The 26,547-nt window shown below is 46.8% G+C and overlaps 1 protein-coding gene across 4 annotated transcripts in view; it reads left to right on the top strand.

The window, feature by feature from the left end:
- LOC121291537 (arf-GAP with SH3 domain, ANK repeat and PH domain-containing protein 2-like) overlaps positions 1 to 24,696 on the top strand; it is an 89,223-nt gene extending 64,527 nt beyond the window's left edge. The window contains exons 16-28 of one of the 4 annotated variants that reach the window (XM_041212882.1): positions 429 to 523; positions 4,307 to 4,487; positions 5,083 to 5,168; positions 7,296 to 7,411; positions 10,420 to 10,487; positions 10,605 to 10,712; positions 13,184 to 13,430; positions 14,258 to 14,377; positions 15,733 to 15,967; positions 18,197 to 18,258; positions 19,146 to 19,255; positions 21,192 to 21,314; positions 23,260 to 24,696. In XM_041212882.1, coding sequence (XP_041068816.1) covers positions 429 to 523; positions 4,307 to 4,487; positions 5,083 to 5,168; positions 7,296 to 7,411; positions 10,420 to 10,487; positions 10,605 to 10,712; positions 13,184 to 13,430; positions 14,258 to 14,377; positions 15,733 to 15,967; positions 18,197 to 18,258; positions 19,146 to 19,255; positions 21,192 to 21,314; positions 23,260 to 23,334 — 1,626 coding nt within the window. In that variant the 3' untranslated portion in view covers positions 23,335 to 24,696. Of the gene's footprint in view, positions 1 to 428; positions 524 to 4,306; positions 4,488 to 5,082; positions 5,169 to 7,295; positions 7,412 to 10,419; positions 10,488 to 10,604; positions 10,713 to 13,183; positions 13,431 to 14,238; positions 14,378 to 15,732; positions 15,968 to 18,196; positions 18,259 to 19,145; positions 19,256 to 21,191; positions 21,315 to 23,259 lie in introns of those variants that run through there. The other 3 variants (XM_041212883.1, XM_041212884.1, XR_005946023.1) reach the window with 3 other exon arrangements.
- Positions 24,697 to 26,547: the final 1,851 nt, after the last annotated feature.

Raw genomic sequence — 26,547 nt, forward strand, 5'->3', positions numbered from 1 at the left:
AAAGAGTGCTTCTTATTCCTCTTATCACGTGAGGCCTCCTCTGGAAAGGCTATTTGTGCTGTGTTTTGGAAACTAAATGCTGCCAAGGTGACGTTTTGCCACCGAGTGTTGGCTCTGTGCCCATTCCACTGATTCACTGAAATCCTTGAGCAGCAATAAGCACTGATGTTACTGGCAGGGAACATGGGTGGCTATGTGTGTACAGTCTAGGTCTCCTGTGGGTACGAATTGTACTGGGTGGCATGGGTCCATGGTTCTGGTGGCATATTGTGGGTGGGTGTGGTCGGTGGGGTGACGTGGTGTGCGGTTGCTGATGGCAAGCTGTGTATAGGGCTCTGGGATGGTGCTGTGCCTGGGTAACAATGAGGACAATAGTCTATTTAACGGCAACATGCGTTGTTAACCCAGTGCTGTCTTGCTTCTTGCAGCTTGCAAACAATATCGGGAACACGAGGCTGAATGAGATTTTCGAGGCGAACTTGCCAGCTCAGTGTGGAGTGAAACCCAGTCCAACTAGTGACATGTAAGTATCACACTTGGCCCAGTGTTGTGAGGCGAGAGTGCGGATTTGCAAATAATGGGCTGGATTCACTGGCTGGGTTCCCCAGAGGTGAAGAATGACTGCCCTATGCTGTTTAACAGTCAATTGGCCACTAATTGACCGGAGGCGGGATTTCCACCCCTCGGGATCAGGGAGTCCCGCAGTGCCACTGGGAGCTGTGGCAACTGACAGTACTGCGCTTGGGGCTTGAGGAGGCGGGCTGCGTTGGATCGTGACTTTTTAAGCACCTGGGTGCCAAGTGGGAGGGGTGGAGTTCGAGAGGCCACAGGGAGGGGGTCAGGGGGACACATTGTGGGAGGGGCCTTCTGATGAGCCTAGGAAGCTTGTTACAGAAGGCCAACCCCCGACCCTACAGGGAAATCGGCTAGGCTGGTTCTTGGGGTGGACCTCTTCTACTGCCAGTTAAGTCCTGGTGGTCGTGGAATGAGGCCCTTAAGTGGGTATTGCCCAGTTAAGGGCCTCAATTGGCCCCACTGTTGGGCAGGTTGCCCGATACCACCCACACTTCTGCTGGCAGGGGCTGGAGGGTAGATGGTGGGCAGGCCACCCACTGGATTTTACAGTCCCCACCCCAACTCCGCCTTCAAACCTACCAATGGGGGAGCCTAAAATTGAGCCCAACATTGCAACCAACACGTACTGTAAGTAAAAAGACCGAGGAATGGAAGTCAAATGGCTCTGCACCGGTCCTGAATGTTGTTCAATATGCAGTCCTCATGGAATTGCTGTGTATGCCACAGGCTAAAGCATCTGGCAAGCAACCAAAACCACATTTACAGTTTTTTTTGCATCATCATTAATGTCACATTGAGTATATCCTTTCTCCTCCTGGAGACCAGCTCCAACTGTAAAGTGCCTTTGGGTGTTTTTGCTGTGTAAATGTTATTGTAAATTTGTTTTAATATTGTTTTAATAAAAATAAATGGAAAAATCCAGAACCTGAATTGTATCGTGGAGGCTCCTCTAGGAACATGGGAATTGGAGGTCATTCAGCCCTTCATTCCTGTTCCACCATGTAGTTGGATCTTGGTTGAACTGCATTTCAACTCTTATTTTCCCACCTTGACTCCATAAAAGTTGATACCCTGGCCTCCCAAAAATCTATTCACCTCTGTCTTGAAAGCTCTAAGTTGTCCTCCAGCATCTTTTGGGGAGACAGTTCCAGATTTCCACAACCCTTTGTGTGGGGAGAAAGCGTCACCTGCTAGTTCTTTATTCCATCGCCATTCCTGCTATCAAACCTTTTGTCCTTTTAATCTCCTTGATCAGGTCACCCCCTTAACCTTCTGTACTTGAGAGAATATAAACAAAGTTTATTGAGGGAGATATCATAGAATCGTAGACTAGTACAACACAGAAAAGAGGTTATTCAGCCCGTTGTGTTTGTCCTGGCTCTTCTGGGAAAATGATCTAGTTTGTCCCACTCCCCTGCTCTTTCTCCATATGCCTCCATTTTTTTTCTCCTTCAAGTCTTTATCCAGTTCTCCTTTGACAGAGGAATCTGTCCCCACATGCCCATCTGGCAGTGCATTCCAAAACCTAAGCACATGATGTGCAGAAAAAAAAAGCTTATCTTTATGTTGCCTCTAGTTCTTTTATCAATCACCTTAAGTCTGTGACCTCTGGTTATCATTCCCTTAGCAATTGGAAAGTTGTTCTTTTTTTGCTGTATCAGAAACCTTTCATGATTTTAAACACCTCTATCAAATCTCATTTTCTCCGTTCTCTAATCCCTCACCCTTCATTCGTGTAAATCTCTCTGCTTCCTCTCCATAGCCTTCATGCCCTTCCTGAAGTGTGGTGCCCAGAATTGGACATAAAACTCCAGCTGAGGCTGAACTAGTGTTTTGTATAGATTTACAATCACTTCCTGGCTTTTGTACTTCCTGCTCCAGGATTTCATATGCTTAATTAACAGCTTTGTTAACTTCTACTTCCACTGTCAAAGATTTGTGCACAGCCCCCTTTTTGATATTGTACCGCTTAGCTCATCGAGCAATAACTCCTCCCACCATTGGATCGTGCACCATTAAATAGTGACCATTGTTGTCTATTGCTTTTCTGAAGTCATGGAGTCATGCTGTGCTGCAGTCCCATGGATACACTCTGGAACCTCAGCCAAGCAGCTGTTCATCACATGCTAAACTTGGACAGTGAGTGGCACTGGGGCTATTTGGCAATGGGGTGCATCATCACCAAACCCAATTCTGTCCTCTGCTGATGTCAACACAGGGACTTTTTAGTGGAAGCTGCAAAGTGTTCAAACACTTTTTTAAAGCCCTTTACTGACGACCATGCTCTGTAAAGTAATGCACATTTCAGACCTCCCTGGTGGATGTTTTATTTTCTCTATTTAATGGGCTTTTATTTGTTTTTAAATCTCTGGGAGCGTGGAGATGTTTCCATAGGGCAGTGCATGAGTCTTTTGTGTAAATGTTATGGCACTTGACTGCAGAAAATAGCCTTTGGAATTTTCAGAAAGTGTTAGCTGAATTCCTGAGCGTTTATGGTGTAACAGGAGATTAAGCGATTTCTGTGCACTGACTGTGCAAAGGTCAGAGTTAATGTACATTCCTCCTTAAAATGGTAACTTGTGCTGGGAATTGGATGGGTGGAATAGTTTCATGCACATGAGCTGCCACCCCATGACCCTGAGACCATACCCGAGTAGACACTTTTCACGTGTATGTGTTGGAAGGCTGTTTGACTGTTGGTGCATCACAACTCTGTCTGATCCTCAAATTTTCCAGCATGATTGTTGTCTGCAGTGGGGGGCCTGCTATTGTTTTAACTCTCCCCCGCCCCCTGCTCCACCCCCCAACCCCCAAAAACCCCCCTTGCAGGCCTTCATTGACTAAGGGACTGGGGGATTGAACCTGGGAATTTCCTGGTCTGAGACTCAGACTCGGTGACCCCACCCACCACCACCAACCCCACAGGCTTACTGTTTAACTGCTGGCGGAACTGGAGGCTCTATGTAGCCTTTTACCTCCCGACTGTTGCAACTCAAGATCCGTTCTGGAATGTTCCCTGCCTTCAGACACTTTGAGCAGTATCCCAGTAACCGGTAGCAGTGGGGGGGGGGAGAATGAGGGGGGTGGGGAGGGAGGATTTAAAGAGAAATTCTTTTGCCCACTTGACGCCATTTTCCCCCCGGACAAGTGTGATTTTTGGAAACCCTATTCTCTTCACCCTCTGTACGAGGTATGGCAAGCCACTTGCACCTTTGACCTTCTTCAGGGAGTTCCCTGAAGTCCAGCTCACCGTAGTGAATGCTGCCCTCCTTCCAGCTATGGGTTATAGATTATTTACAGCAGGTAAATAGGCCATTCAGTCCAACTGGTTTATGCTCCAAACAAGCCTTCTCTCAGCTCTACTTCATAAAACCCTTTCAGCATAACCTTTTTATTCATTTCTCCTTCATGTACTTCCCCTTGAATGCATCTTGTGGTAGCAAATTCCACTTTCTGACCACTCCCTGGGTTAAAAAAAACAAAGCTCTCTTGATTTCCCTGTTGGATTTGTTAGTGCCTGCCTTATGTTTATGAATGTTAAGATTGCGTCTGGAAAGTGTATTCTAAGCTGTAACATGCTTTGTGAAGGGACACCAGTCTTTGACAGGCAGCGATTGGTGATTTACTGAATTGGTCCCAGTCAGGTCTATTTCCCCCCTGGTGGTCAGAACCACCAGGCTATGATCTCAGTGCTAAGACCTGCTTAAGGTTTTACTTCTACGTCCGACAGGAACTCTCGAAAAGAATATATTACCGCAAAATACGTGGAGCGGAAATATACAAAGAAAGGTGTTTGCGAAGGTGGATTGAAGCTGTTTGAGGCCGTTCGCAACAAGGACCTCCTGGCTCTGCTGCAGATGTACACAGAGGGTGTGGATTTCACTGCACCACTCACCTTGCCGGATGGACAGGTGACTCTTGTCATGGCATCTTGTTGTCCTCCTGCTCTGTTTCCTGTTTCAACTTATTGGAGAATAGTGGAGGAGGGGGATTTTCATCTGGTGGACAATATTTCTCAGCGGCACTCACAGATATGTTTTTTAACCATCTCTCTTTGCCCAGCTCTCTCTCGCAAGCTCTTCGTCGGTGTCTCTTCAAGTGCTCTTTCAAAACTCATTGCACCCTCTCCAATGGGAGCTCCTTGTTTCAAGTTGTTTGGACGTATGGAGCTGCTGCTGTACTTTCCCTTCCTCCTACAATATACAGGCCCACAAATCCCAACCTTGGCGTTCCTTGTCCATTGCATGTTGATGTGTGTCGCCTTCTCTTCCAGCTGTTATCCACCTCCTCGGTGTCCCTCACTCTGAGAAGCCCAGGCAGGATCGAATGTAAAAGCGGGACACAAATACTTTGAGAGGCCCAATGAATCCACGCTAACAGGATTCTGTTTGTTGGGGTGAAATCCTATGATGGCTTCTGTGCTGCTCAATTTACTACTTTTAGAATGAAAGTCCTTATGGAGTGTAAAGCAATTTTCCTCTTCCATTTGTGCATTTTTTTTTTTAGGACCTTGGGGAAACACCGTTGCACCTTGCTGTGCGGTTGGCAGACAGGACGTCTCTGGCTTTGGTTGACTTTCTGATTCAGAATGGGTAAGTATCATTTCTGATGCAGAATTGGGTGGGAGTGTATCCGGGTCTGGAATTGGCTGGATGCTGTTTCCCAGATGTTGGAGGGGGTAACATGGTTAGGAAGGAGCTGTATTTAGCTTTTTATTTTGCTCTTTGATCCAAGTCAGAAGCATCAACCTTGAACTCTTCAGGTGATTGTCTGATTGGGCCAGGATCTGGAGCTGAACCCTTGTGTTCCCACACATCATTGCTAAGGTTTCCATGACATCAGTGAACCTACATGCTCTGTGATCTGTCCCCATGATTCCAGTACCCTGTCCTCACCCCCGCTTTCTCATTGTGAGTGGTAAACTCTACACTTGTCCAAGCTGACTGGGAACGTTCCCACAGCCTCACGGATTTAAAGACATTAAATTCACACACAGCAGAAATTGAACCCGAATCTTCCTTGGTCTGTATGACCCAGTGATAATGAAAGAATGGCTGATATGTTTCCAAGTTGGGACAGTGTGGGACTTGGAGAGGAGCCTCAGGATGTGTTCCCACGTACCTGCTGCCCTCGTCATTTAGGTGATGGAAGTCATGGGTTTGGGAGATGCTGTCTTCAGAATTGTAGGACCCATCCCATTTATCCAAACTGCAAGTTTTCGTAGGGTTTCCAACGCTCCGGATTTGCCCCGGTATTTCCAGGAATTGATGATTAATCTCCAGAACACTGCTGAGAGCAACCCGGAGAGAAAAATCATTGGACCTTGAAGCAGCTCCAGGACATCACTGTAGGAGTTCCTCAGGGCTGTGTCCTCGGCCCAACCATCTTCAGCTGCTTCATCAATGACCTTGCTTCCATCATAAGGTCAGAAGTGGGGATGTTTGCTGATGATTGCACAATGTTCAGCACCATTTGTGACTCCTCAGATACTGAAGCAGTCCATGTCCAAACGCTACCAGATTGGGACAATATCCAGGCTTGGGCTGATAAGTGGCAAATAACATTCATGCCACACAAATGTCAGGCAATGACATCTCCAACAAGAGGGAATCCAACCATTGCCCCTTAATGTTCAATGGCATTACCATCACTGAAACCCCCAGAATCAACATCCTGGGGGGTTACCATTGAGCAGAAACTGAACTGGACTAGCCATATAAATACTGTGGCTACAACAGCAGGTCAGAGGCTGGGAATCATGTGACGAGTAACTCACCACCTGACTCCCCAAAGCCTGTCCACCATCTACAAGGCACAAGTCAGGAGTGTGATGGAATACTCCCCACTTACCTGGATGAGTGCAGCTCCTACAGTGCTGAAGAAGCTGGACACCACCCAGGACAAAGCAGTCTGCTTGATTGGCATCACATCCACAAACATTCACTCCCTCCATCACCGATGCACAGTAGCAGCAGCGTGTACCATCTACAAGATGTACTGCAGGAATTCACCAAGGCTCCTTAGACAGCACCTTCCAAACCCATGACCACTACCACCTAGAAGGACAAAGGCAGCAGATAGATGGGAATACCACCAGCTGGAGGTACCCCTCCAAGTCCCTCACCATCCTGACTTGGAAATATATCGCCATCCCTTCACTGTCGCTGGGTCAAAATCTTGGAATTCCCTTCCTAACAGCACTGTGGGTGTACCTACACCACATGGACTGCAGCGGTTCAAGAAGGCAGCTCACCACCACCTTCTCAAGGGCCACTAGGGATGGGTAATAAACGCTGGCCCAGCCAGTGAAGCCCACATCCTGAGAATGAATTAAAAAAAACATTTAAAAAAACTTAATTTTCATGATTCAGTTGTAAAAATATTGGAAAAATGGATAAAAGACTGTTTGACAGAGAGAGAAAAGTCATTCAATTGCATAATGAAGAGTCTGTTTGTGTTCCGATTGGGCGACTGGCGTGCGTGTAACTGGGGCTGTGGGGGCGGGGCTGTGGGTGGTTTCTCTTGGAGGTCATAGTGAAAGCTTCAAATATGCCCCACGAGAATTGGCAACTCTAAATCTACCCATAATGTAAACTGGATAACCTCCCAGCTGTATTACATTCTGCAATGTATTAAAAGCAGCCTGGAGATTCTTTGGTTGGTTGGTTGGTTTGTTCCTTTACTTACACGTGTTAAACTGGTTTGTAATATTCCTGCAGAGGTGGCCTGGATGTGAGGACTGGTGAGGGAAACACTCCCCTCCATTACTGCAGCCTGTACAACAAAACCGAGAGCCTGAAACTGTTACTGAAGGGAAAGGCCAACATGCAGATTGGTAAGATAGGAATCCAGCGTGGAAAGGTGGCCCTCTGACAGGCATTGCAGTAAATGAGGCACAGACTTCAATCTTTACCCAGAGGTTTCCCTCTTCCACTTGTCTTCCTTTTAAAACGCTTCTTAAAGTTTGGCCAAGTCTTTGGTCACCTGTCCTAACATCTCCTCCTTATGCGGCTCAGTATCAAATTTATGGATGATGTATCCCAAGGTGCTATATAAATGCACATTGTTGTCTCTGTCCCCACTCCTCCTGCCCTTCCTCTCCATGATCCCAGGCTTCACAGCTCACTGTGGCCCGGATATTTTGGGTGGCAGAGCTTCCTGTCCTGCCATGCGAGTTCCCCGCTGACTCTGCCTGCCCTGTTGCCATTTCGCAGCTTGAATGAGCTCAAATTGGCTGCAGGCGGGGGGATGTCCCGCTTTAAGACAGCAGTCGGCCAATCTGATTGGGTGGCAGCTCTCGAGCTCCTGCAGGGACAGAAGAGGAACTCCCTGAAGACGTCGGAGCCCAAGTCCAGGGACTGGACGGAAAGGACAGTAGGGAAGGTCTGGTGGAGGGGGAGGGGAGGGGGTCCGGATGGTGGGCAATTGGGGGAGAGGCCAGAGGAGGGAGGTCTAGAGGCCACCAGACCTTAAAGGGAGGGGGTTTCTGATGGAGGTGGAGGCGCCCCCATCACTCTCGACTTCCTGACTTCCCGCACAAGGCCTAAGCCTGATCATTTTCAGGCTTTCTCCACACCCAGGAAATCCTCCCACCGGCCTAAAAATTGAGGTTGGGTGGGAAATGGCCCTTAGGTGGTCAATAATTGGCCATTTAAGGGGTCTCAACTGGGGCAAGGGAGGGCATTCCATCCGAGGTATAAAATCACTAAGAGGTCATGGTGGGTAGGAACCCAGCGGGAGGTCCGTTCATTCTATTTCATGCTTCTCCCCCACCCACACCCACCATCTTGCCTACAACCCAGCGGCAGGGGAGCTTCAAATTTAGGCCAGTGTATTGAGGTATTGAGGTATTGCGGTCAGTTGAGGTACAATCAAGGCGTGATTCCCATTGTGTGAACTGAATTGTGGCAATGGTCCCTTTAATGGCGGAGACTGAATATTGGGGCCCCCTGAACCCATTGGCTTGATAATATTAACATATCTTTTTTGAAAAGCGCAGCTCTGATGTTTGGTGTGTACCACAAAAAAAACCCACCATAACTGGACTGTTTATTCACTCTGTGATGTTGAGTTATGAACTCCTTGATGGCGTAATGGATGTCTGTTCTCTTCCCCACCATTCAATTAATCATGGCTGATCTGTACCTTAACTCCATTTACCTTCCTTGGTTCTGTCACCCTTAATACCCTTACTCTAACAAAAATCATCAATCTCAGTTTAGAAATTTCCAGTTTGAAATTTTTTGGGGGAAGAGAGTTCCAGATTTCTACTACCCTCTATGTGAAGAAGTGCTTCCCAACACCACTCCTGGTCTAGCTCTGATTTAATGATTATGGCCCTTTTATGTTCTGGTCTCCCCCGCCAGAGAAAATTCGCAGTTGGCGTTGGGAGTTTTGTTTTAATGTTTTGCACTGGGTAGGGTCACGTGACCTGATCGGCATTCCGCAGCGACCCCTCCCTCTCTCAGACTCCTCCCCCCCCCTCCCCCGCGGCTTATCCCTGTGACCCTGCAACTCGAAGCTGCTCTCGTTCCAAAGCTGCCCTTCCTGCTTCTCGCTGCTCATCTGCTGAGCTCTTGCGCACAGCGAGGTTCAGGAGAGGGAGGCGGAGACTGGGAGGTTCAGCCGGGGACTGGGAGGGTCGGCAAGCAAGGGGGTAGGGGAGCACGATGTGTGGCGATCAGGAGAGGAGTGGGTGAGGCTGTACACGGGAGGTAAGTAGAAAGAGTCAGCATATTTCTTCTATATTTTCATTTTATTTTAAAAGTTATTTCATTGATGAATATAGAAATTTTGGCCATTACAGTATTTCAACATACAAGGTATTATGTTTTAATGATTTTTTTTTTCTGAGGAGAAAGGTCCTGCAGAATCAAGCTACAGTTTTTACACTAGTTGTGATGGGAAAATCTGATTCGCTTAACTTTACTTAAAGTTGCACTTTTCAGGAATGTAACTGCAGTGTTAAGTGGGGACTTGCTGTAGTTTTTCTCTACCCACCTTTATTGAGTCCTTTAATTGTCTTAAACACCTCAATTAGATCAACCCCTTAACCTTGTAGGATACAAACCATGTTTACGTAACCTGCCCTCAACCCCTTTTAGTTTTGTTTTGTTGGGTCTGGTGCTGCTCCAAGGTCAGGAGCTCACCAACATTTGAAGCTGTACATGAAGCAGACAAAGCAAGTGAGCGAGGAGAGGGGTTTGTTGCTAAACAGAGTGGGGATTGAGGACTTAAACAGAGAGAGCTCTTGTTTCTGGGTTGGTAGACTGAGGCAAAAGAGCCCTAGATGGGAACAGAGAAACAGGAGAAGGCCATTCAGCCCTTTGAGCCTGTTCCACCATCCGATTAATTTATGGCTGATTTTGTCTCTCAGCTCCACCCTTGTCCTTATACCCCTTGGTGCCCTGCCCAACAAAAATCTACTGCTCAGTCTTGAAAGTTTCAAATGACAGCAACCCCCACCCCCCAACACCCCCAGCATCCCCATGGGATAAATATTTGAAGATACAGGATCATGGAGTGAGGGAGAGGGGAAGGTGGAGTATGGCGCATTCATTGGACGAATTACTGCTGCAAAGAGCCAATGCCATGGGGCCGAAGGAATGACCTTTTACGCTCTCAACCTCTCCCGTGCTTTTATTGATCTCTGTCCTCCGGTGAGCAGTTGCCTGGTGACCAGCCTCGGTGATAAGTCATGTCCTGAGTGTAGGGAAACCGCGATTGCAGATCGACAACCCTCACCCTGCGATAGGTGCTGTTTCTGACGGTGGCTGGGGCTCAAGGCCCTGGACTGGGGCTGTGGTTCTTGACTAACACTGGCACCCTCTTGTCCCGTTGAAGGTAACGTGCCCGGAGAAACCGCCTTGGATGTTGCAAAGAAGCTCAACCACTCATGCTGCGAGGAACTGGTACAGTGTGGGGGGGGGAAAAAGTCCCTTTTTTTAAGTTCATCTTGTATCATTTTCATCCAATTGTGGTGGGTCTGAAGCAGAAGTTGAACGGTTTCCCAATCTCTTTGGTTGCAGCTTGATCAAGCGCAGGCAGGAAAGTTCAATCCTCCAGTTCATGTGGAGTACGAGTGGGTGGTGCAACAAGAATACGTTTACGACAGCGAGGAGGACTTGGAGGAAAAGGTAACGTGACCTGATGCTGTGTTCTCGTTCCTCCCCCACCCCTCCCCCTCCCATTCACCCAGTGATTCGTCCGTCGAGTTCAGAACCCAGATAGCCTGGCTGAACCTGAGGCTGGAGCATTTTGTTTCCAGTCTTGGGCAGCCGGCCAGAAAGGACTCCGGGACCTCGGAGACGGTGCAGGGGAGATTAGACGAGGATGGTGCCAGGCTGCGGACGTCCGTCAGCCGGACGGACCGGAGAAGCTGAGAATGGTCGCTTTAGAGCAGAGACGGTTAGGGGGAGATTGGACCGGGATGTTCAAAATGGTGACAGGGTTTGATAGGGCGAAGAGGGAGAAGCTGTTCTCGCTGACTGAAGGATCAGTAAACAGAGGGCGCAGATTTAAAGGTGATTGGCGAAAGAACAGAGGTCACCTGAAAAAAAAATGGGTTAGGATCTGGATTACGCTGCCTAATGTGATGGTGGAAACTGGTTCAATAGTAACTTTCCAAAGGAACTTGGATAAATACTTGAAGGGGAAAAGTTTCCAGGGCTATAGGGGAGTGGGACAAAAATGGATAGCTCCATCAAAGAGCCAGGACAGACTTGAGGGGCTGAATGGCCAGGCTGTATCATTTTATGATACTCTGTAACTGCAGGTTAGGTGAGAGCAGGCTCCTCTCTATGTCTTAGTTGGACACTACTGAACCATGTGGAGCAGACGGGGAAGATTCCAGGTTTGCTTTCCCTTGTATTAAAAACAGAAAATGCTGGAAAAACTCAGCCAGTCTGGCAGCATCTGTGGAGAGAGAAACTAAGTTAATGTTTTTGAGTCTGACATGACTTTCCGTCAGAACTGGGGAGAGATACCCTTGTCCTGAGTTCTCTGAGCTCGGGGTGCTACAATTGTCCTGGATGTAAAAACACAAGCAACTTGTGAATAAATCGGGAAGAATGTGTCAATATTGCTTTAAATTAATTTATTCTAGTGCAGAGGCTGAGTGTCCTTAGTTTCTCCTCATAAGCAATGCCTCTTGTAACTTAGTGAATGCTTTCCTTCTGCACCCAGTTTGTTGGCCTTGACATCCTCCTTAAAGTGGACACTCAAAATCAGGTGTGGATTCTAACTGAGATCAAGATCCAGGCTGACGCTCCCTAGTGCAGGATTGGGAGGGCTGCACTGTCAGAGGAGATCTTATATCAATGTCCCATATCTGCACTCTTGGGTGGATATAAAAGATCCCACGGCATCACTTTGAAGAACAGCAGGAGTGTTCTCCCCCATGTCCTGACATTTATCCCTTAACCCTCATCGCTAAAAGCAATTTGCCTGATTGTGTATCTTTGCTTTGTTGGCTGCATTGCAAAAATGACTATACTGCAAAAGTACATTATTGGCTGTAAGTTGTCTAGAGACATTCTGAGGTTGTAACAGTTGCTATATAAATGTAAGTCTTTCTTTCTTACGCAGTTCTTGGGCAGAATGCAGTCTTTCTTTTTTTTTGCAGTCTTTCCTACATAAGCTTTGTGTTAGATGAGCAGGTGCTGCCCTCATGTGGCAAGTTACTGTCACAGTCCAATTACAGATGATGGGCTTGAGATATCAATGAAGGAATGGCTTCAATATGTGGCTTGTTCCTCCATTGGTTTTTTTCCCCCTTTCTATACTTTCCCTTCCCTTTCAGGGTATTATAACCTAGGTATTATCCACAATTGGAACATCTCTTTGGAGGGGACCTGAGAAGGGAAATGTCTTGGATGCGGTTGGGAGATGCGATGGTGGTGGGCAATTGTGGAGATGTCTGAATGACTTTAATGGGCTAATTGGCTTTCCTCTCTCTCGTATCTTGAAGATGCACATTAATTTAACCACCCTAGCTGAGACCTGTGGGGTACGCATAGACCAGAGTTGAACTGTCACCTGTCTGGTCTGTGTGAACCCCGGTGTAAATATTGGGAACTAATTGGGCATGGGAGAAAGGGCAGAGAAAGTTGATGTTGTGATACATAACAGTCCACTGCCCCCTGTGGTCTTAACTGAGTCGGAGGTTTGTGGGTTCAAATCCCATTCCAGAATGAGCATTATAACACAGGCTTCAGTGTTGTACTGAGGGAGCACTGCACTGTGGGAGGCGCCATCTCCCACGTGTGACTTTAATGCAAGGCATTGACCAAGTTGTTCCATTTACAATGATTCAGGTGGTTATTGATGGTGCTGCTAAACCAATACCACAAGCCGTTCATGCGTTCTGTTGCTGTTTGTGGGACCTTCATGAATGATTGCAAATTAACAGTCACTGCACCTTGGAGAAAAGTGGAACCATTACAGGCCAAGCATTTTGAGATGCAACAAAGTATAAATACAAATCTCTGTCTGTCTGTCTGTCTGTCTCTGGCTTCTTGACCTGGAGCTGTTTGCTATTAACCACTGTGATCACTTCAGTCACCATCGCTTCTGTCTTTTTTTCTCTCTCTCCCACCGTCCCTTTCAGGTGAGTCCTTTACAAAGGTCATTCAAATCCATTGGTCAGCTCTCTCCTTCAAATGCCTCCTTCACGTCTTCATCACCATTTGTGAACCACAGCCCCTCTGGCTCCAAGAAGGAAAGGTGGAGTTTTGTCAGCTCCAATATTGTAAATGAGACGTATGGTGCTGTCGTCCTTCCCTCCAAGATGGCTGCTCACCCTCCGCCCAGCAACACCGCGCCACCACCGCTGCCAGTCAAAACCTTCACCAGGGGTGAGTGTTCCACAGAGATGGTCAGGAATGTTGGGTTTGGGTGGGTGGGTGGGTGGGGGTTGGGGCGGGGGGGGGGGGGGGGGGGGGGGGCGGGTTGTGTGTGTTGGATAGGACGCTAACTTCTTACCTTGGGGACCTGAGTTTGAATCGATCTCTGGCTCCTCTGCCTCTGGGCTGTGAGGGGCCCAGTGTGAAATGAGTTTGGCCAGTCTCTTTGCTGTGGGCATTGCAAAGTGTTTAGAGCACAGAATCAGACCACTCATCCAAACAGGTCCACGACTGGGTTTGTTGGTGCTCCACACGAGCCTCCTCCAGTCCCTCTGCCTGTAACCCCATCAACAGAACTCAAGAACGGAAGCAGTAAGGGCAGGAACAGGCCATTCGGCCACTTAGGCCTGCTTGTCATTTGTGGATCATGGCCAATTTTCTACACCAGCTCCACTTTTCCCCTCCCCCTATCCTCACGCCCCTTGACACCCTGGAATGTCCAAAAATGTATCAATCTCAGTCTTGAATAATCTCGACACCTGAGCATCCGCAGTCCCCTCGGGCAGGGAATTCCAAAGATTCAGCTTCTATTTCTTTCTCAGTCATGTACTTATCTAACTTCCCTTTAAATACACCTAATGCTATTCAGCACATCTACTCCCTGTGGTACCAAGATCCAGCTTCTCACCCGCCTTTGGCTGAAGTTTCGCCTGATTTATTAGTGATTAATTTAATAGTATTATGTTGAAATATAAGTAACATTTGGCGTGTTATGAACACACCACCTCATGCTTAGTCTGCACAATGTTTTGATATAAAGGATTCATGGAATTGCTTGGACTTTCTCCCTGTAGCCGGGTCCATAGATGGACAGAACAAGCGATGCTCCACCTCCCTCGGGAACGGTCCCGCACTCCCACCATCTCCGAGCCATGGGATCACCCCTGCCAAAGCTCCAGGTAATCTGGTCCTTTCACTTAAGTTTTTTTGCCTTGTGCTTGTCAGGGTGATTTCTGCAGGGCCTGTAGCGTGGGTGGAACATTTTTGAACTAAGAAAAGACTTCCCAAGGTCTGCAGTTGTAGTTTTTCTTACAATTTTCTCTGGTATTTCTGGGCCCCAGACCAGAGGCTAGGCTAGGTTACTTCCACTCCTAGGCCCAGTGCTCAGCCTGGAAGTTAGGCTGGGCCCCACTCCTAGGCCCAGTGCTCAGCCTGGAAGTTAGGCTGGGCCCCACTCCTAGGCCCAGTGCTCAGCCTGGAAGTTAGGCTGGGCCCCACTCCTAGGCCCAGTGCTCAGCCTGGAAGTTAGGCTGGGCCCCACTCCTAGGCCCAGTGCTCAGCCTGGAAGTTAGGCTGGGCCCCACTCCTAGGCCCAGTGCTCAGCCTGGAAGTTAGGCTGGGCCCCACTCCTAGGCCCAGTGCTCAGCCTGGAAGTTAGGCTGGGCCCCACTCCTAGGCCCAGTGCTCAGCCTGGAAGTTAGGCTGGGCCCCACTCCTAGGCCCAGTGCTCAGCCTGGAAGTCAGGCTGGGCCTCACTCCTAGGCCCAGAGCTCAGTTCTGAATTTAAGCAGGGCCTACTCCCAGGTTTTATGCCAAAGCTGGTTGCTGGGAGTTTTGTAAGGGGAGGCCTGGGAAGGAGACCCTGCAGCAGAAGCAACCACCAATTTTATACTGCGGATGCTGGAAATCTGAAATGAGAACAAGAAATGCTGGAAATACTCAGCGGGTCAGGCAGCATTTGTGGGGACAGAAGCAGAGTTATCCTTTCAGGTTGATGACCTTCCTATTGACATGCAACATTAACCCTGGAGCGCAAGAGTTTATTGACCCAGCCCTGCTCCTAATAATTCCTGGGTTTGACCATTTCAAAACTGAGATTGATTGGCTGTTTTATTTTTGTGTGGGTGCGGGTATTAAAGGGGACAATTATCTGATCCTAATTCAAAGGAGTACAGTCAGGAAGCTCCTTTTCAACACAAAGGGTAATGGAAATCTGGAATTTCCACTCCCAAGGAAGGGTGCCGGGGGTCACTCGGAGCAGTTGAGACTTGAGATTGGTCAGATTTGTTTTGTTGGGTAAGGATTACAGAGTAAAGATGGGTAATTGGGGCTAAGATCTAATGAGCCATGATCTAATTGAAGGACAGAACAGGCTCAAGGGCCTGAATGGCCACTTTCTATCCCTCTATGCTTGGTAGGTGTGTTGCGTAGCTGCAACATATTATAAGGTTCCTTGGACTGTTCTGTCACCAGGTAAGAGAACCTGAATCAGCGAAGGAGGCCAATGTCAACATTGTTTTTTCTTTTCATCCAGGGCGTCCAGACCTGCCTTGGCGACACTCTATCGCTGGACCGACAGAGATCTCGAGCTCTCAGACCAGGTCAAACTCTCAGAACAGACTGTCCCATCACTGGGGCACCCAGGCACCAGCTGAACTGCCGGACAACCGGAGGCAAGGGTCACTGAGTGAAGCACACCTTCAGAGCTTGGAACAGCTCCATCCCCCCACCCACACCGTGGCACAGCCGGAGCCGCCACCGCCAATGAGGTAGGAGCCCCCTCCTACCCCAACCCCTCCGACTTGACTGCAATCACCTGTCGCTCCTTCGCTTGATATCAGTAGCAGAATCTTAACCGTGCACTAGATTCACACAACAGCGGCAAGTGTGATTTGAGTTTCCGGTTTAGTTACTATGTTGGGGGGTCTGTTCTTATTCCGGCCGGCGGTAGGGCTTCCTTCGCTTTATGGACAAACGCCACCACCCCCCCCACCACCACAACCCGCCCCCGTCTTGGGGCAGAATGCTGCTAACCATTTTGCCAAGACCAGTGTTAACGTTTCGAGTCCTCATGACCCTTCAACAGAACTGATTTTTCTTTACAAGGAGAGGAGTGAAACATAAGCTGGTTTAAGGTGGGAGGGCGACCGCTTTGCAGAACACCTGCATTCTGTCCTCAAGAATGACCCAAACCTCCCTGTCGCTTGCCATTTTAACACTCCACCCTGCTCTCTTGCCCACATGTCTGTCCTTGGCTTGCTGCATTGTTCCAGTGAAGCCCAGCGCAAACTGGAGCAACAACACCTCATCTTCCAACTAGGCACTTTACAGCCTTCCGGACTGAATACTGAATTCAACAACTTTAAGTCGTGAGCTCCGTCCCCCATCCCCACCCCCTTCCTGTTTCTTCCCCCTTCCTTTTGTTTTTTTCCAATAATTTATATAGATTTTTCTTTACCCACCTATTTCCATTATTTTTAAATCTTTTATGCCCCCCCCAACCCCACTAGAGCTGTACTTTGAGTGCCCTACCATCCATTCTTAATTAGCACATTTGTTTAGATAATATCACCAACTTCAACACCTCTGTGTTCTTTTGTTCTTTTGTCTGTGACATCTTTTGATGATCTGCTTCTATCACTGCTTGTTTGTCCCTACAACCACACCCCCCCCACTTCTCTCCCCCCCCCCCCCCCCCCCCCCCCCACCCCCACCACCTTAAACCAGCTTATATTTCACCCCTCTCCTTGTAAAGAAAAATCAGTTCTGTTGAAGGGTCATGAGGACTCGAAACGTCAACTCATTTCTTCTCCACCGATGCTGCCAGACCTGCTGAGTTTTTTTCCAGGTAATTCTGTTTTTGTTTTGGATTTCCAGCATCCGCAGTTTTTTGTTTTTATCTCTATTACTATTATTGCCAAGACCAGTGGTTGCCGATCACAAAGCCACCATTTCTGCTGTGCCGGATATACCGAAGCAGAAGCCGAGAGCCCAGCCAATTGATTGCACCTCGCTCAGGAGCGGTTGTCAATGATTCTTCTGGGTTTTGGAGCCAAGTGGGGAATTCAGTGGAAGAAACTGAGGCAAGGTTAACTGATCTCTCTATATGGAAGGAGGAGTGAGGAATCCCTCCCGTCTGTTGCTCCCGCTCGGTGGGCATTACTCCGGGCATAGCTGGTGACTTGGGGTGAAGATGAACACAGCGCTTCAAAGTGTAAATGTGCCCAATATAAGCTGTGTTCCTGCTCTCGGGGCTGCAGAACCTTATTGGCTGGGAATGGATGTCAGGAAACTGTGGGTTTGATTCCTCAATACCTGGTTTTGGTGGGTGACTTATTTTCCAAATTGTGCCCTGGAGTCTGCTTGGCCTTTCCAAGATTCTTGTTACCACCACCCAGGGAATGTAAACAAGCAGTGGAAATGGTCTTCCATTCAGGCAGGACATTCTGCCTAGACCAGCAGGAACCTGCCAGGTCACTAGAGTGCAAGATTCATGCCAGACCTCTCGTGCCCATATACTCTCAGCTTGCATTTATACAGGGCCTTTGAACTCTCTGGTGACGAGTCTTGGAACACAGATGCAAAGTTTGACAGCAAAGCTATATAAGGAGATATTAGGACAGATGGGCACACGCTTGGTCAAAGAGCTTTGTCCTGAGCATCTTGAAGGAGAAGTGGTGAGACAGGTTTGGGGAGGGAATGCCAAAGTTTAGGGCTTAGGTCGTTAAAGGCAGAGACACCAGTGGTGGAGTAGTTTAAAATTGAGGATGTGCAAGAGGCCAGAATTGGGGGAACTCTGCGACCTTGGAGGTTATAGAGACAGAGAGAGGCAAGGTCACGCAGGGACCTGAATGCAAGGATGAGCCAGACCGGGAACCAATGTTAGGGCAGCGGGCACAGGGGTGATGGTTGATGGGACTGTGCAAAGTCTGGTCTGTGCTTAGAAAAAACTCGCCCTTTCTTTTTAAATTGATTTTTAAAAAATCATTTCTTTGCAGCCCTAACCGTACAACATTCACCAGGAAACCCAGTGGAGGTGAGGGAATCAAGAAGCCTAGAGGTAAGTCACACCCTGCACGTGGGGTGAAAGGTCGTACAGTAATCATCCGGCCAGGAGGGTCTGTGTTGTGTATATGTTCTTGAAGCTCCTACTGAATGTATTGTCAGTTTACGCAAACTCTAAGATTAACTTCCAGGAATGAGGGAGGGGGGTAGGAAGATGTCCTCAAACCTAACTGCATTGATATTAGTGTCTTGTATCTTGCACTTTGTTTGCAGCATGATAATACAGGAAGAAAACCAGGCGTTCAGCCTCAGCCAATCAGTTACTATCTAGACCATTTAACCTATATATGGACATGTATCCGTTTTGTTCCTCCCTGACTCTCTTTCAACAGCTTTCCAGCAGAGACAACTTCATACAAATGCCCATAAGGCAGTTTAGGATGATCACAGTCCTGGAGAGGAGGAGACATTCTCTTAGCCATTAGTATCAGGCAGTACTTCAAATAGCCAGTCAGGCTAAAGCCAGACTAGCTGAGTCATGTAGTCTGCTGGGTGAAGTTTGTTAGTTAGCAGGAGATGATTTGTGTGAAGTTTTAAATACATTTTTTTTATAAATGTAAGCCCCCACGCCCACCATAGCAGAATTGCTCCAACAATGTTCAAACAAGCTACATTACTAAGCATGCACCTTTTGAGTTGTTTAAATTTTACCTGATCTCAGAAGCTAAGCAGTCACACCTGGTTAACGTACTTGTCTGGGAATACCAGGAAGGTTATGCATTTTCAGAGCCATGGGGAAAGAGCAGAGCAGAAGTTGGATGAATGGGATCGTTCTTTCAGCGAGTTGGCACAGGCATCCTGGGCTGAATAGCCTCCTCCTATGCTGTGAGATTTCATTAAAGTAAATGATGTTCATGTCTTGTTTCCCATTTTCCAAAAAAGCGGAATACCTCTCGCCAACAGACTCGAATTCAAGGAGTCGAGAAGATGTCTACATTGTCCCCTCAAGTTCCAAACCAATCCCTGTACCGCTGCCAAGAAAGTCCGTTGGGGTGAGTTGATGGTGACCTCTTTCGGCCTGGTATCACTGCTGTGGTTATTACACAAGCAGTTGGCAAATCATAGAATGTGCTGGCAAAGCCCAACACCGTTTGTTTTATTGAGTGCCTGCTGGTGTTTTTATCTGTATGCAACACTTAGTCAGGAGGTCTTGTGGCTCAATGGGTGGCACCCTCTGCCCCTGAGCCAGAAACTCTGGGTTCAAGTCCCGCTCAAGGACTTGTTGCCATGGAAGCAGTGTGCGTGACGTGGCTCCGCAGGCTGATAATCAGCCTGCTTATCTTTCCAACACTTGCCCACTGTTCCGCAAAGGGTGTGTGTGAGCATAACAAATAAAAGTTAACTGGTCTAATCCAATCCTCCTCCTCCTCTGCACTGTTCAGTATGATAGTTTTCAAGCAACTAATTCCCAGAGCAAATCCTAGCAAGCGTGGTTCTGACGCTCTCTCAACATAGAGTTTAGAAACATGTGGAAGCACCAAGAATGCCAGTCAGGGTACGGTTAATGTTATATCCAGGCCTGGATTAATAATCCAAAATTTGTGAGTTCAAATCCCACCATTTGCAGTTTGAGGATTTGAACTGAATCTGGAATTAAAAATCTGGTGATGACCATGAAACCATTGCTGATTGTCATAAAGACCCATCTGGTTCACTAATGTCCTTTAGAAGAAGGAATGGGATACTTGCCTTTATTAGCTGAGGCATAGAATACAAGAGCAGGGAGGTTATGCTGGAACTGTATAAAACGCTGGTTAGGCCACAGCTGGAGTACTGTGTGCAGTTCTGGTCACTACATTATAGGAAGGATGTGATTGCACTGGAGTGGATGCAGAGGAGATTTACCAGGATGCTGTCTGGGCTGGAGAGTTTTAGTTATGAGGAGAGATTGGATAGTCTGGGGCTGTTTTCCTTGTGCAGTGAAGGTTGAGAGGGGACCTGATAGAGGTGTATAAGATTATGAGGGGCATAGATATGGTGGATAGGAAGGCACTTTTTCCATTAGTAGAGGGGTCAATAACCAGGGGGCATAGACTTAAGGTAAGAGGTAGAAGACTGAGAGGGGAGTTGAGGAGAAATTTTTTCACCCAGAGGGTGGTGAGAGTCTGGAACTCACTGCCTGAAAGGGTGGTGAGTCAAAAACTCTTGTAACATTCAAGAAATATTTAGATATTCACTTGCGTTGCCATAGCCTCCAGGGCTATAGGCCAAGCACAGGAAAATGGGATTAGTGCAGTCAGATCATTGCTGACTGGCGCGGACATGATGGGCTGAATGGCCTCCTTCTGTGCTGTAAACGTCTATGAGTCTATGAAATCTGCCATCCTTACCTGGCCTGGCCTACATGTAACTCCACAGACCCACAGCAATGTGGTGTGGTTGACTCTTTTTAAAAAAAACAGCCCTCTGAACAAGGGCAATTAGGGATGGGCAATAAATGCTGGCCTCGCCAGCGATGCTCATATCCCGTGAACGAATTTAAAAAAAAAAAAATTCAGTTGGGGGTTAAATGAATGAATGTGAAAATAAAAAGCCAGTGTTAAGACAAGTAATCATGAAGCTGCCAGATAGTCTTAAAAACTCACCTTGTTTGTTTATGCCCCTGTAGGAGAAGGGATGGGATACTATTGTCCTTATCTGGTCTGGATCTATGGCTCCAGTTTCACAACAACTTGTTTGAATCTTGACTGCCCTGAAGCCACTCAGTTGCATAAAACTACTTTTTGCAGTGGCTCAAGGAGGTAGCCTAACACCACCACCTCAAGGCAGCTAGGGGCTGGACAATAAATATCAGCCTTATCACTAATACCCACAACCCAAGAATTAGTAGTAGCGAGAGAAACCTCTTGTGATCTTGTATACGGCTGAACACAGTGCATCTTGGGATGTGGCTTGGGTGCGCTATTTCAATCTGTTAAACTTCCACAGGTGAAGCTGAAGCAGAAGAGAGTTAAGGCGATCCTGGACTGTACAGCGGACAATCCCGATGAGCTGACCTTCACCAAGGGGGAGGTTATTGTTGTGACTGGGGAAGAAGACTTGTTTTGGTGGGTGAGTACCTGCTTTTCCAGAAAACACTCTTCTTGCTGTTGAATAAACTTTTGTAGCCCCCACATGCAGTTAGGGCAGATGTAATGTAGGCGAGCAAATGCCTTCAATTCGAGGGGACTTCTTCAGCTCGCGTCTTGCATTCCGCACACCGAAAACGTGTATTTGTATAGCGCCTTTCAGAGCACTTCACAAGAGCGTTACCAAACAAAGCTTGACAGTGTGCCATGTAAGGAGATGTGAGATACAAATCTGGCACTGAATGGATTCAGTCAGCCGCAGTCACCTATACCCAGTTTGTGTACCACTTGGCTGCAATTGCATTCTCATGCAGGTGCAGAGTTTAAGACAGGTGGCCAAGGAGGTAGGTTTTGTGGTCCAGTTTTAAGGGAGAAGAGAGAGGCAGAGGGGTTTAGGGAGGGAATTCCAGAGATTGGGGCCTAGGCAGCAGAAGACATGGCCACCAGTGGTCGAGCGATGAAAAGCAGGGGGGCCAGAGGGTTGGAAGCTAATTATCTTGTAAATAGAAATTAAAGAAAAACTTGGTCTTATATGGCACTTTTCACAGTTAAGTACTTTTTGAAGTGTAGTCACTGCAACCAGTCAGCACCCACAAACATCAATAAGATAAACGATCAGGATTTCTTCTGTGATGTTTGTTGATGGATAAATATTGGCCAGGATCCAGGGAGAACTCCCCTGCTCTTCTTTGTAATAATGTCATGGGATCTTTTACATCCACCTGAGAGATCATATGAAGCCTTGGTTTAACATCTCATCTAAAAGACAGTTAGTTCTCACATCCAGGCTCTTGCTAAGGTACGATTCTGCAGGTGATGCTGTGCCCAACTTGCCATTCTTCCTGTGTTAGTATTGACTGTGTTTTAGTGTGCTATTTGATTGTGAAGCACCTCACAGAGCAGTTCAACCCTATCCTTGGCCTATCAGTATCCTGGGGGTTACCAGTGAGCAGAAACTGAACTGCAGTAGCCTAGAAATACTGAGGTTACAAGGGCAGGTCAGAGGCTAGGAATTCTGCAGCAAATAACTCACCACCTGACTCCCCAAAGCCTGGGCACCATCTACAAGGCACAGGTCAGAAGTGTGATGGAATACTCCCCAGTTCCTGGATGAGTGCAGCTCCAACTACACTCAAGAAGCTCAACACCATCGGGACAAAGCAGCCCACTTGATTGTCAATCAATCCATCATCTTAACCATTTACTCCCTCTGCCACTGATGCACAGTAGCAGCAGTGTGTAGCACCTACAAGATGCATTGCAGAAACTCACCAAGACTCCTTTGGCAGCACCTTCAAACCCCTGACCTCTCACACCTAGAAAGGCAAGGGCAGTGGATGCATGGGAACACTACCACCTGTAAGTTCCCCTTCATTCCACTCACCATCCTGACTTGGAAATATATCGTCATTCCTTCATTGTCGCTGGGTCAAAATCCTGGAACTCCCTCCCTAACAGCACTGTTGTGGACTGCAGAGGTTCAAGAAGGCAGCTCACCACCACCTTCTCAAGGGCAATTAGGGATGGGTAATAAATGCTGGCCTAGCCTGTGAAGCCCACATCCCATGAAAGAATAAACTAGATAAAGATCGTGACTAGGAACTTTCAATGTTTTGTTTTTCTTGCTTTTGTTTGCCTTTGCTAGTCCAAGGTCCTGAGGCCAATTTTGGCAGCCCCTACTGCCACCTTGGAGGTGGATGGCTATTTCTGCACAGACTGGGAATTGAGCCTCTCACTTTTTAGTATGCATTAACTCAGTGTTGAACCAAACTATGCTACAGTCCATATAGGTCATTGGAGCTATATCAGTGAGGGGTTAACAGACAAAAGCAGCATGGCAGTGATTCTCTTCAAGCTTTAAGGCAGTAATGAATTGCTCGTTAGCAGCTGTAACCAATTTTAATTGCTCAAATCTGCTCATTTTGCAGGTAGGACACATCGAAGGAGACAAGTCGAGGTCGGGAGCCTTCCCAGTGGACTATGTCCATCTGTTGTCTGAATGACCAGGTCATCACCTTCTCCAATGGAAGGAGCTTGAGACCTGTTGACGTTGCAAACTACTCAGGAGGCCCATCTGAGCTTGGGTTTCTCTGGTCAGTCATGGAACAATGCTGGCTGCTCTTCCACAGGATGCCAGCTTGACTATTGGGTTTCAGTCTTATTACAAGATGCCCTTTGGGGAACTTCGAAGATCCTATTGTTATCGCTATCATTGGAGAATCTTGATATTCCAACCAAACTTGAATCAGACTTTGGAACTGTTTGAGTGATGGCCGGGCCTCAGCCTACAGTGACCAGCTACTTTTTAGTATTTAGCAGCTATTCCTTTTCTGCATCTCAATTTATAAAATTGCCATGAAATTATTGATTATGGGTTGGCACAATTGAACAAGGGCATTTGCTGCCTAGGCTGAACGATACATTCCACAGAGATGGGCTGGGCACTAGGTTGAGGATTGTGGTGGGAATGTTGTCGAATGTAGATGGTTTTAAGGGTGAGGACCCTGAAGGATGAACCACGCTTTGCTGAGGATATGGATGCGTATTTGTTAGTGTGTGACTGCAGGTTCCATGCACCTAGATGGGTCAGAAACCTGGAACTCCCTATCTGCAGCACATGGACTGCAGCAATCCAAGAAGGCGGTTCATCACCACCTTCTCAATAACAATTAGGGATGGACAATAAATGCCAGCCTGGACAGAGATGCTCCATATCACATCAAAGAATCAAAATAAATAAATAAAGACTGGGGAAGATACCATGCAGAGACAATGTTTATTGTACATTCAATACAAAATGGGAGCTGAATGTTATATTAAAGCGGGAAGGAAGGGATAGGGTCCAGCAGTGTACGGACTGAACATTTATTGCACAAGTTGAATTGTAGTAAGTAAATTAAATTTTACATTGCACAGTGCAAGAATAGGAAGAGAAGGGACTTTAGTATAGGAAAACTGTAATTATATCAACTGAAGTTAAATGTTTAATAATATCCATTGACTGTCAAAGATCTCAACTGCAGTACAATGCCTGTAAGCTGCAGGAGCCTTGCAGAATGTACAGTTGTTTGGGGCAGTTTGTAGCTTCCTAGCATGGAAGTAAAGTGACCGAGAAGGATATTGCCACACGAGTGCGCACACTCACCATTCTAAAATCCTACTTTTTAAACAGAATCCTTCTGATTGATTCCCCACCAGCTGCACAAACTAGAACATTTTGTTGGGAGAATGAATAATTTTACTTTGGGAGAATTCCAGTGTCACCTTTTTTGTTTTTTGTTCATTGAAAGGACCTGTATATAACTCGAGGAATCACTGCAATGTCTCTTTTTATTGTTAGCATGTTCAAATAAATATTGTCAAAATATTGCCTCGTGGAGTTATAAATTTGGCTTGTGAAGGCGCTTTGAGGTTGAAGGGGATGACTGGGAGAGCGTACGGGGGGATGGGTGAGATATGGTGCGAGGTGAAGAGAGGCATCACTTATCATCTTTCAGTCTCAAATCATTGGTGTCTGCTCAGGTAATGGATCACTTGCCCCAGATTTCAGCAAATTATTGTGGTCAGGTGTGAGGCAAAATTTTCTTGAGTGCAGTTTGTAGAAAAATCTTTAATGCATTTTTAATTTTGGCACAGGAACAAGCAATGGAAATTTCCCCCTTGCTTTTTAGCCCCCCCTCACTCTCACTCCTGCACTGCCACATTGCTGGTAGTTTAGCTTTTGGCCAATTGTCCTAAGACAGATGATTTGTGAGGAGTCTGACATAATCTGTATTGACACATGAAACAACTGCTCATGAAGGAGAATGATCTTGCTTTGAAGCGAGCTCTAGTAAAAATCTTGTAAACAATAAACAGAAGAAGCTTTTACACCGACATGTACAGAATTAAAATGCATCGTGTGCCTCAATGCAGAGTTTAGTTTCATAGGAAGGGAGGTGACAAGGACTGATATAATGGATCAATAAAATGTTAAGTTGTTACTACAGTGCAAGTTAACTCCCTATTTATTTGGAAAAAACAAGTACTTGCCTGGATTGGTTTATTTGCTAGCACTCTACTTTTGTATTTAATTCTGGCTTCTTGTGCATTCCCAGTTTCTTTTGTTTTATTATTGGTGGCTGTATCTTAAGCTGCCTAGGGCTTAAACTCTGGAATGCTCTCCCTAAACCCCTTCACATCACTACTTCTCTCTGCCTTTTAAGACGCTGCTTAATACCCACCTCTTTGACCAAGCTTTTGTTCACCTTTCCTAATATCTCCCTATGTGGCTCAGTGGTTAAATTCTGCTTGATAACTCTCCTGTGAAGTGCCTTGGATGCTTTTTACTTGGTTACATAAATGCACCTTGCTGGGGAGAAAGATATGGGAAGCCAACCCTGTAGCATTCTGCAGCACTAGAATATAAACTAAACACTGGGTTTTTAAAGTCCTTAATAATTCTGAACCTAAATATAATTTATATTCTTACATCATGTTAAGTAGTGTATATCCTTCTCTCTTGTTCTCCTGTCTCATTAGTAAGAGTATATACGTATCCCACTTACACTCAATACCATTGCAGCATCTAGTGGTGGAATGAACATTTGTTTCATAAGAACATAAGAAAGAGGAACAGGAGTAGGCTATTCAGCCCCTCGAGCCTGCTCTGCCATTCAATAAGATCATGGCTGATCTTCCTGTGTTTTGATTTCCAAGTTCCCATCTAACCCTGATAACCTTTGACTCCCTTGCCTAAGAAGAATCAATCTACTTCTGCCTTAAAAATATTCAATAACCCCACCTCCGCCATTGAGGCAGAAAATTCCAAAGTCACACAACGCTCTTGAGAGAAAAAATTTCAAATTTCCTGCCTTTCCCGCTCACAATATCCACATGTGAACTGGAGAGAATGTTGAACAGAATGGTGAGCTATAAGGCAGAGCAACCATTCCTGCCATCATCATGCTAGTTTTTGATTTTCATTCATTCTTGTGATGTGGGCATCACTGGCAATGATGACATTTATTGCCCATCACTAGCTGCCCTCAAAGGTGCTGCTGAGATGCCACCTTCTTGACCCACTGAAGTCTGTGTGGGCAAAGGTATTCCCATATTGCTATTAAGTAGGGAGTTCTGGGGTTTGACGCAGTGGCAATATTTCTGAGGATAGGTCTATAGGAGATTTTGGATAAAGTAGTCACTCTGCTCCCTTGCGGAAAGTAGTTTGCAAGGAG

Source organism: Carcharodon carcharias, chromosome 19, assembly GCF_017639515.1.
Source record: "Carcharodon carcharias isolate sCarCar2 chromosome 19, sCarCar2.pri, whole genome shotgun sequence".
NCBI classification, from domain to species: Eukaryota; Metazoa; Chordata; class Chondrichthyes; order Lamniformes; family Lamnidae; genus Carcharodon; species Carcharodon carcharias.